At 37.1% G+C, this 12,006-nt stretch overlaps 1 protein-coding gene across 2 annotated transcripts in view; it reads left to right on the top strand.

Moving 5' to 3' along the window:
• The window catches only part of LOC306857693 (sorting nexin-29-like), a 148,262-nt gene extending 137,236 nt beyond the window's left edge, over nt 1–11,026 (top strand). Inside the window, exons 19-20 of one of the 2 annotated variants that reach the window (XR_013783131.1) lie at nt 2,304–2,443; nt 9,778–11,025. Coding sequence is in view for 1 of the 2 variants with exons in the window: in XM_079397752.1 (XP_079253878.1) it covers nt 2,304–2,443; nt 9,778–9,907 (270 nt within the window). In the remaining variant the exon portion in view is untranslated. Of the gene's footprint in view, nt 1–2,303; nt 2,444–9,777 lie in introns of both variants that reach the window. The other variant, XM_079397752.1, reaches the window with a different exon arrangement.
• Nucleotides 11,027–12,006: the final 980 nt, after the last annotated feature.

Here is a 12,006-nt window from a genome sequence, read left to right as displayed (position 1 = left end):
TTGTTTTTTTCCTGTTGTACTGAACCGTGACATCTGTGTACCGTGCCACCCCTAATAAATTGTTTTAAGTAGTACTAATATTTCACAAATTCAAACTGTTTTTTATTGTATTTTTAAACAAATAAATGCATCCTTGTTGAGCATAAGATACATCTTTCAAAAACAAACAAATATTGCAAACCTTAAATTGTTATTGCAATGTAAGCATCATAACAGTGTATGCAAATACATATATTTAAAACTATATTAATGATTTTATAGGTCAGCCTTAAAATGCAACTCTCAATTTCTTATAATATGAAACAGGGGGGGGTCCCTGCTTCGTCTCCATCCCGATTGAGGTGTTTGAAGAATGCCTAATATACTTAATAGTGAATATCATTTGATGTTATTGTTGTCAAGTGCTCAAAGAGCAAATATTTGTACTTGGTGTCATGGTTCTAAACCTTAAAGAGAGTTCTGAGATGACGTGGGCCGGAGCATTAAATTAGCCCTGGCAGGCACAGCCCTCATGGGTAAGCTAATCTGACAGCAGTGATCTCCTCCACATATCCCATATCATAATCAACTTTTCATGCCTGTTGGAGATAGATCACTATTAGAACTTCATGCCCCGATGACACACTAATGCTGAAATTCGGGGTGACAGTGGCACATAAACACTCATTTCCTAACGCTCTTTATTATTGTTAAGCGATTGAGCCATTGGCCTCTGATGAAGTGGGTGACGCCAGAGCATTTAGAGTAGTCCACTTCACCTTAGCACGTGAAACTTGACGGATGTCATATGCATACACGTGAACTGGAGCATCAGGGCCAATTAATCAGCCATCAAGGGGACATTAATAACATTTCAATCTTTCTCCCGCTGTCCCTTGTTCTATCTCATTTGCTTTTGATGTTACTCCCGCCACAGCGCTGACTTTGATCTGGTTATCCATCAGCTTGATGTGCTGCGTACAGTCGTGATGCTGATGTTTTGATGCTCTAAATTCAAAGCAAGTCCTGATGAAACAGGTTTTTAGAGAGATATTGTTTGGATGGACTAAATAATCATAGTTATCTTCTCACCTTCATATGGAACAGAAAAGGATAAATTCAATGAACTCTACTCTATTTTTATAAACTACTCTCGATAGATAGATCCATATTTAAGTCAATAATTTCTCATAATGATCTCTTCCACCAAAGCTCTCAAATCTCAATCACGTTTGTATGTTAAAATATGTAATTTCCATACGTTGAACCAGGTTTGACATGAATGATGCAGAACATGATTGTTTTTTTTTGAAAGCGTACAGTATGGAAAAGAGCTGCATGAATATCTTTCAAGAAGTACACTTTGGCATACTTTGAAAAATGCAAATAATATACTTGAGCCAACTGAACTTAATGTTTTAGGACACTTAATTACTGGGATATACAATTAAATGAAAATGTATCATAGTTTAAATTGTAATTAAAGGTGGTTAATTGAACTTGGTGCTTTTAGATATATTTATATGTAATGTCATTATTCTGTTGTATTTGAAAGGTTAAAGTGAATTGTCAAATGTACTGAAGCATTTGTGGTAAAGTAAAATATACTTGGCTATAATTTCTATTGAAATCATGTATTTAAATGTATTTGTACTGTAATTACTTATTTGAAATCATTAAGTTGCAATTTAGTACATGTAAATATATATTAACTTTAAATGTAATGTAAAATAACACACTACAATTAATATGGTTATCAAGTACTTTACGAGTGCTTAATATTTTACTCACCACATCAAAATAAGTGCACAGTTCTTTTTTAAATCATGACTAAAGATCTAAAATGTACTTTAAAACTTTTAAGGTTGTTAGGAAATATAGTCATGGAAGCATACTCTGGATATACTTAAGTGTTTTTTATTTCATTAATAATGTTAATGTTAATGTTTTTCACAAGGGTTAGAATGACATGAGGGGAAGTGAACAATGGCAATATTGTAACACTTTATTTTAGGGTCTCTTAACTAGTTGCTTATTAGCATGCATATTACTAGAATATTAGCCATTTATTAGTACTAATTAAGCACATATTAATGCCTTATTCTACAAGACCTTATTCTACATCCCTAATCCTACCCAATACCTAAACTTAACAACTACCTTACTAATCATTAATAAGCAGCAAATTAGGAATTTATTGAGGGAAAAGTTGAAGTTAATAGCGAATAAGTGTTCCCTATTCTAAAGTGTTACCTGGCAATTTTCAATTCTAGCTGAACTATCCTTTTAAGACATTTGAACTGTGTATTTGTATCAATTTGTAGGATGCCAAGTTTGTAGAGGAGAGGAGGAAACTGCTGCAGTCATACCTGCGTATGGTGATGAATAAACTGATCCAGACACTGCCTGAATTCACTGCCCAGCCCACAAAGGAGACTTTACTGCAGTTACTGCCTTTTTGCCAGTGAGTACATACACACACTAACACAATAATTCACATGCAATAATCATCAACTGTATGTGTTTCAGCTCCATGAACTCTATATGACACTGTATTTTAGTGCCACAATGGATGATACATGCCATTTTGAGTTGTCACTCAAGTAGGCCAATGCAATCAAACTTTCAAATGCCACAAAAGCATGCTAAATAAAAAAAGGCACACAAGGGGAATTCAGAATTAAATGCACCTACTTAGAGTGCCACATTCACACTCGCCATTTGCGCTACACATGATTCACTAAAGGAATTAAGCAAATAATGTGAAAAGTTTGTTTTGAATGCACTTTGCTTGCTAAAATTCACAATTTCTCAACACTATTGTCCACAACAACATTTGAAGGCCAGACAATCTTTGTTTCTGTAAACAAATGTAAGAATTTCAGAAGTTTTAAGAGCTGAATGTTTTTCAGGGTTCTCGTTATTTTGAAATAGTGAATTTATAGCACTTTTCTACTTGTTTGTGAGTTACTAGATAAGGGTGAAGGAAAAGGATTTTTAAATCTGTAGTTTTTTTTACTCACAATTTCTACCAAGTAAAATATTTTAGAGCTTGGCGTGGCTTGACAAAATATATATTCATTATAAAACATGTCCAGGGAGTTTTATTTTATTGATTCAGATTTCTTTTTCAGGTCTAGAAATTGCACTTAAAATAAGGCTACCCCATAAATACACAGCAATCTTGGTTTTTCAAAGACAAAAAAGTTGTTGTGAGCAAGAATTAAATAAGAAATACCTTGACTTGTTTTAGTTTATTTTAATGCTTGCCCTGGTATAGATAATCATCTTGTGCCCCCTTTGTTGAGAACTACTGCTTTAAGTAGGACTATACCAGTATCACTCCACCATTACGATCAGCTTTTTAAAATGCAGAAAGTGTACTCGACTGCACGCTGTCTGGATATATACCCCATTATAATGCTGTTCTCCATTATTTGATCATAATTTGATGAATTACTACTGGCATGATGAGTAGAAAATGTACACAAACTTCAGTTTTTAATAAACCCTGTTTACTGCCTGCTTTCCATGGGCGGTAATAGCACACCGTTAATTACGGCAAGCAAATAGCGCTCACTTTTACAAACTTTCTAAAACCTTGTTTACATAGAAAGGTGTGTTTGTGCTGAAAAGAATAACAGTGACTTCATTTAAATACCCTAGGCACTTTTTCAGCACCTGGTTAAGATAGATTACGATGGTTAGTGAATATGGCACAGGTTTCTTCGCTGAAATCCCACTCTGCGCATTTTACACAAAACAAATGCGTCAACAATCATCTCACAGCTGTTCTTTTGCAGGAAATTTGATTTGCTTACAGGACCGCTCTCATCCTGCATTTTACTGGGCAATTGTCTGTTCTGATTGGCTCATTGATTTATCAGGTCAGACTTCCTTTCACACGCTGCATCTCATTGGTTTATTGTTAGCGCTGGGTCTGGCAGCGTGATGCGGTTTCAAACAGGAAATTAATAAAAATTTAATTAAAAGAGACCCTTGGCACATTGTGAGATGATAATGGCTCTTTGCTTGGCATGACTGGAGATAATTTGAGTGCTAAGGACAGATGAGTGCAGCTGCTTTTTAGTTGGGCAGAGATCTGGATGTGATGTATGATTAGGCAGTGATGTTTCACAAATATATCACAAAAGCACTCGTTCTAGGGCTCCTTCTAGGAGTCCTTGATTCCATTCTGTATGTGGGTTGGATTTTCTTAATGTAGATCCAGTTCACCGTTCATCAGTTAGGAACTGTGTTTATTCTTGATAAATTTGCCAGTGTGATTTATGTGATTAACAGTTCTGTTGTTGTGCTCTGAAAGACGCTCTCAGGCCTGGAGTACCTGCTCACAGTCACATTAAACACATTGGTGATTACATATCCATTCCATGCCAATACAACCGCCTCCTGGCAAACAGACAGAGTGGAAAGCTGTCACACAGAGGTTATAGTGAGCTCGCTTTGCCAACGAGGGAATCCTTTCATGTTAAAACTGCTCTTGTGTGCCCATTCCTCCCATCTCCTGACTGTCACTGTCAGTTTTGAGTGGGAGTGACAAAGGTCTTTTAAAAGACATTCTTGTGAGAAGGTTTCTGTGGAACAAAAAGCGTTTTCAGACTTTGAGAGACTTCAGCTTTGAAATGGAAGACACTTGAGGTCTATACATCTTTACGGTGCAGGGCTGCTTCAAAGAGCTTCAAGCAAAGGTGGTCTCACCCAGAGTCATTGTTTTGGTTTTGATGGAGCTTCACTGGCAGTCTTGACTCACTTGGTGCTCTAGGCAAGATTAGACATGACCAAAGACAAAAATACTTTTTAGCAACTTGAAGTGTGAGACTTGGAGGTACATTTAGGTTATCGTGTATTCTTATGATCGGAAATACAGTAAACAATAATATTGTGAGATATTATTACAACTTAAAATAACTGTTTTCTGTTTTAAAATTTAATTTGTTTTCTGACAGAGCTGAATGCTGGCAAATTTAGTCTTTAGTGTCATACGATCCTTTAGAAACCATTTTGATATGCTAAGTGGATGTTCAAGAAACATTTCTGATTAACATTTCTGATTATCAAGGTTGAACAGCCGTTATGCTTAATATTTTTGTAGATACTGTGGTAGTGACATCTTTCAGGATTCATTAATGAGAAAGTTCAAAAGAATTTTGAGTGAATTGAGTGAATGATATGTAATCATGTAATCAACAAAAAAGTAAATGTAGTCTGATTACGAGTATTTTAAAATGTAATATTTAATCTAATTATAAGTACTTAATTTTTGGAATCTGATACTCGTAATCCAGATTGCATGCAATCAGTTACTACCCAGCTCTGTATATACATACATATACATATAATATTTTTAGATAGATTATTATTTTATTGTTTTGTATTGTCTAAAATCCACTTGGCCCAACAATCAAAGGGAACAGGTTGATTGGGCATGATGCTTCTAGCCTCACCCAGGGACTATTGACTATCCCAATGTTTTTCCAATTGAGAAGGGGACACATCCAGTAAGGCTCGATTCTGTTTCATTGTAGTTGAGCCATTTCAAAATTTGCTTCATAGACATTACCGCCTAAATCCACAACAAGAAGCCTCTCCAGCAGAGATGCAGGGCATAGACAGATAAGGAGGGCTTGTTCCACGGCTAAATGAAGAGCTGAATCTCTGTTCTTTGAGGTTATGCAACATAAGGACGCTCTTTCAGCGGCTACTGTTTAGACTGCAGATCAGCCTCCTGCTGCATGTATGAATATACATTCAATAGTATCTGCGTGAGTGTGTGTGTGTTGCTTTGTGAAGAGCTGAGGATGGAGAGATGGATAGGTTTACTGGTGGGGGGCATTGCAGCACCCCACTTACCTGCTTCCAGCTTCTTCCCTGCTGCTCCAGCCTGATTGAAAGCTGCTCAACACTTCATTCTTCTTCATTTTTTTTTTAGCTGTCTCCCTCTGTCCCACTCTTTCCCCTCGCCCAGCTCTCCTCTTTTCTGTCTCAGCTCTATGCCGATCTGACAGCATCAATACAGCAGAGGAGAAGCCGATCATGGTATGTTGTGTGTTGCATAACCCCACTTCTGGCTTACTGTTCAAATTTCATTTCCTTTGAAACCTCTTGAACGTTATTAGTTCTGTGTAATCAGTACAGCTAGATTAGCCTGCTCTCAGACCAACGGCTTCATAAGTGGCTGTTCCGTCACACACTCACAAAGGTGCTTTGAAACGGTTGTTTTTGGTCCTTTTTGAGAACAAAGGAAATTCATGGTTTCCCCCCCACTTGAAGATTATCCAGTTGCAGAAAAAAATATGTGAACCATAGATTTTTGTCTATGGTTCACATACTTGATTTAGATTTTTGCATAAATTGGTCATAAAATTTGATGCCTTGTGGGATAGAAAGAGTGTGACTGTATCCAATCGAATTCACACAGTGATATTGTGTTTTATGCTTGTGTAAGGAGCATGTCAGACATTTTAGAAGTATGGAACCACAGCACAGAGCAAGTAACTGTTTTTTTTTTTTTTATCTGCTGCACCTTCATGTTCAGGAAAAAAAAACTATGTGCATTTTCTGTGGATTTATAAAATTGGATTTTATTTGATTACACATTTATAATTATTAAATTTGATTTTTTTTTATGTTATACTCATTATTTAATCTCTGTTTGCTCTGACTCTGGTTGACTCCAATTAAGTTAGTCATTAACCTATGCCATTTTGACATGAAAACTTATGTTTAAGCAGACTATGGTGTTTGTGACTTGGTTGAAGATCAGATCAAAGTTTAATAATTTTAGCAGAAATCCATTGCAGGAAATCCATTTTTTTTCTGCAAATGTTGGTGCATTCAGTTCGACAAACCATTTATTTGCTCTGCTCTGTGGTTCTATACTCCTAAAATGTCTGGCACTTTACATGCGCATATAAAGCACACACCATCACTGTGTGAATTCGATTGGATGCAGTTGCATCCTTTCCATCCCATATGCAGTTTATGATGCCTTGGCTATGTATTCTAGCCACAATCACACAAAAACCATGACTCTCAGTGCAGCGCTGATACAGTCACACCACTCTCAGACACACACACACCACTTCTCTGTCACTCATCTATTGCAGTCTCACGACGCTGCAACTGCCCTCCATCCCACCTGACACCTCCAATTGTAACTCAATGTGGATTTTTTTTTTTTACCAAGCGCATTCCTGCTTTTCAGACTGCTTGTAGTTCCCCTGCTCACCATTGGTATCATAAATATAAGACAAATTGAAAATATAAAAATAGATAATACAGAATAAAAGAGAAAAAGTCTCCTTATCTATAAAGCGTTACAGTTATGATGTCATTTTGTAGGCCATCCCAGTTCACATCACCCTCGTTCCCTAAACAAATAAACTGATGTTCTCATTGGCTTTTGGATTGTTGCAGAAAATAAGCTCTGTGACCAACAAAAGTTTACAACTCTCACACATTTTGTACATTACGATCCTCACAAATGAACACTACTTGTATGAATTAGTTTGAAGCTTAAATACAATTGGCAAACATAAAAAAGCTAAACATAGGCTATAAATGAACTACACCACTCTTTCAGTCTTTATTTTAAAAACATTTAAATACAATGAGACTATAAAGTGGGCTAAATGAGTAGATGAGTTTACCTGTTTGGCGTGATGATGCTTAATGTCCAACAACCTTTGTAGTCTCATTTAGCGCCATTAAAAACAACCTTTTTTTCAATACAATTAAAAGCTTAAAAACAAAACAATTTTTTCAGATTTTGTTGTAGTATAAATCATGAAAATATCTTGATGTTGTTAACAACAGACCTTATTTCAGGCATTTAACCAGAAACTCAAAGAACCCATTGACTTCAGAACAATGGAACCAGAAGACTCAGCAATATATGTATGTTTACATGCTCACGCACTACAAATCATCCTGCTCTGTTCCCCAACCAGCTGCTTGACTCAAAATGTTTCTCTTTGCACATGTACAGTATTTGTGAAGCATTCGTATAGTTTGTATTTTTTATCTTTTATTTTTTTAGTTTGTATAGGGTAAATACTTATATATAGTAAACTTATAGTTAAATCTGTCAGTAGGTTAGTAGTTAGTAGTCCCTCAGTAGGTTTATAGTGTTTTTCACTTCATTGTTGTATGTCTGTATTTATGTAGCACCGTGGTCCTGTGAGGCACGACATTTCGTTCCACTGTGTGTCCCCACATGTAGCGGAATGACAATAAAGCTCAACTTGAACTTGAAGGCTTTTGGCTTCAAAACTGTCCACAGTTTTGATTAATAAATCCTAATTTTCGCTTAATTACTTGAGGAATATTATGTTATGAATTCAAAACAAATTTAACATGCTAAGAGATTTGAAATCTGATACTTTTGAACATTGTCGTCACACATACAGCTTCATATGCATGAGTTTTCTAATTCAGTAGATTATCTTACAGGATACGCTGTTGCACTTGAGTGAAGAAGAGCTCCGGTACGAACCCCGTGAAACTACGGTTCAACAAAACAGCTCAAATCCGCATAATGAAGTTAAAATAGCTCAGCTGCATCAACTAATGCATTTTTTTTATTATCACTTTTACATTTGTTAACACTATCGAGTAGGTTTAGGCTTGGGTTTGGTGTAGAGGATATTTCCAACACGATAGAGCATTAACTTTTAGCGACACTCATTGGATATTTGAATTAAGAACCACCACAATACGTATCTGAAACAATGTAATAAAGAACACAGCAATACGTGCCTAGATCAACGTAACAAAAACGTGTCAGGGTCACGAATTGAAGCAGCGTTTTAGCACCACACACTGGATGTTTCTTTTTTAAACCGCCGTGATACGTGCCGTAAGGTACGTAATAACGGTGTTGCAGAAATGTATTTAGAGGCACGTATTCGAATGAGCCTGGGTTGAGGATAGCGATAGGGGGCAGGATCGGGAAAGGACCTCTAGTCAGAATTCGAACTCGGAGCGTCCGTAGCACAACTGCACTGTATGTCGGCAAGCTGCCCACAAAGCTAGTGGCACCGACATTATATTTTATTTTTACACTTCTATTTAATTGTGTATTTCATTGTATTATCTTTAGTTCTTTTTAGTTAATCATTTATCTTATTTTATAGCACAGAGAGGCGCACAGCACAGTTTGCGCAGTACATTGTTGCATTATTTACATTGTATAGTTATATGTTGTTTGGGAGCAGGCACCATGTGAGTCAGGACCGCCACTGGCTCCTAGACTCCTCCAGTTTATGAGTGACATAGTTGTCATGATATCCCGGCTGGATTTGACTCTGTACGGTGAGCCGCAGCTGTGTATGTATAGCGTCTAACCCTCAACAGCAGCTGATGTCTATACAGCCCTCCCTCAGGACTCACACACTGTCTCTGACACACACACTCAGCCTCGAGGGCTTTCCGCTCTGTGCTCAACTCACAGCCATCTTTCAATTTCAGTTTGTTAGCCTTGAATTACGGGTGATGTCAGTGTGCGGCCTGTGAGGATGTAAGGAAAAAACATTTTTGCGAAGAGCTTGTTTCATTGTTTATTAACCTACAGCAGGGACTCTGACACGAAAGAGCGTTTAGTTATTGTAAATGCACAGAGAACATGGTTTCCTGCTCCGTTTAAGCATTTAGGTGCCTGGTGGGAACTATCTGTTTTCCAAAGGTATTACAACACAAATGAACACCTGGAGTCAAGCAGGAGAAGAAAGAGCAAAGCGCCCAGGTGGTTTACCGATGTTTGCATTTGTTCTCTAACAGGGACAGCCCGACAGCTAATGAGAGTGGAGCCAAAACTGCCCGATCCAAAGCCTCCAGCCGTTTCCCCAGACTAGGCCGCAACTCGGCTCGCGACGCCCGGAACCCTGAACCCCAGAGCGGTGACCTTTAACCTCTGAGCGCAATCCTCAGAACTCATCAGTATGGATGTGCCAAGCCAAGGACCTTGTCTTCTATAATGGATGTACATACCGACACCATTGGAGACTAGCTGGGTCTAGAAACGACGAACAAAATCTGCAAGAAACTGCGGCGTGTATCGGTTTAGTGGCAGAACTTTTTCAGTTACTATTGTGCCTAGTGATTTATAACAATGTTGTTTTTGGGAAAAGCCAGGATGTCATTTTGACTAACAGCAGTGACATGAAACTTTTATGAGACTGCGATGAGAATGGTGCGATTGTCTGGAAATAATTTGCACATCATCATATTATTTGACTGCGACACATGGGACTCGATTTTATTTTTCTGTTTGTATACATTTTGTTACCATGCTCTGCTATGTATGAGGCACAAAGTTAGATGTAATCGTATTATGACTACACTTATAATACATATACAAAACAATCACTTTCCATCTTCCTGTTCACAGTAAATCCAAAAAACAATTTCAGATTTTACATAGATGAATGCCTGGTCAGAATGAAAGCGTTAGTCAGGTCTGGGCTCTCGTGCTCCAGAGCCCTTGTCGTCTGTCCCTGAAAACCTTTCATTGGAAATTTCCCGGGCTGCCATTATCCTGTATGACCTCGAGAGTACTGTTACACAGAAAGATGGGGCGTATCGTATTGTGTGGACTAAACAGAAGATAATTTTGTAGCAGGGGAACCTCCACTGAATGAACGAGTGAGAGATAATTTTGCCCTATTTTAACTACAAGCACAAAGATCATTGGGATTCATTACTAATAAATAGTATTTATGGTTTTATATGGAGATCATAGAGAAGAACCATGATGTTTGAATAAATAAATAGTCCGCTATCAAATTGAATGTGATGTAGAATTGCCATCAGATTCTGTTCGGCTGTAACGCATACAGTAGCAGATCTGTTGTGTGCTTTGCATATGTGTCTGCTTGCAACCTTTTGTACTAGTAAGCAACTGTATATGATGGTTTTTCTTAAACATAGTATCTTTCTGTCCCAAATGTGACAGGAAGCAGCTGTTTTTTCAGCCTTAAGAGTACATGAGCTTAATGAATACATTAATAAATACAAGTACCAACACACAGTCTGTTTTGGTGTCAAATTTGTAAGGTAAATGGAGATTAGCGCTATGCCACAAGACTCTTTTTCTTCCATTTTGAGTAAAGAAAGTGCTCAATGTATTAAAAAAAAATCTATATTAAAAATGGTCAACAATGGCAGATTTTGAGCTTGTGAGCTGTGTTGCCATGGTAACTTGAAACAAAATCAGGTCACTAAGAAATGGATGGGTTGTCTCTAATTGTTGGTCCTTTCTGTCACCTTGAGCGATACAAAGTGTCTGTCACGTGGTTTTTATTCCAACAAATTAAAAATGGTCTTTGCAAGGCAGGAAAAGAACAGTGAAAATTGTCATCATTTACTCATCTTTAAGTTTTTATAAGCCTGTATGAGTTTCTTTCTTCTGTTGAACACAAAAGAAGATATTTTGATGAACGTGGGTAACCAAAACATTTCTGGTAGCCAATTGACTTCCATAGTATTTTTTCCATAATATGTAAGTCAGTGGCTACCATCAACTGTTTGTTTCCCAGCATTCTTCAAAATATCTTCTTTTGTATTCAACAAGGGGAAAAAAGCAAACAGGTTTGTAATAACTTGAGGGTGAGTAACTCTATCCCTTTAAATTTTAAGTGCGTTTTTAGGCTTTGGTTCTGTGTAAATAAAATGCTGCATCCTAGGTTTGCTGTCATCATGCAAGAAAGAAGTGTCCAATCACAATTCAATAGGCAAACAGAACAGTGTATTCATATTTTAAATTATTTAAAATGTAAAAAGTTTGCAAAAACAAAAAAGAATATATGTTTAATACTTTGAGTTTAAGGGATAGTTCACCCAAAAAGGAAAATTGACTGAAAATGTATTCACTCTTAGGCCATCCAAGATGTAGGTTTGTTTCTTCATTAGAACAGATTTAAAAATGTAGCATGCAGTGAATGGGTGCCATCAAAATAAGAGTTCAAACAGCTGATTAAAGCATCACAATAATCCGCAAATAATCCTGTC

Source organism: Barbus barbus, assembly GCF_936440315.1.
Source record: "Barbus barbus genome assembly, chromosome: 38".
Lineage (NCBI taxonomy): Eukaryota > Metazoa > Chordata > Actinopteri > Cypriniformes > Cyprinidae > Barbus > Barbus barbus.
This window is presented reverse-complemented; position numbering and strand designations above follow the sequence as displayed.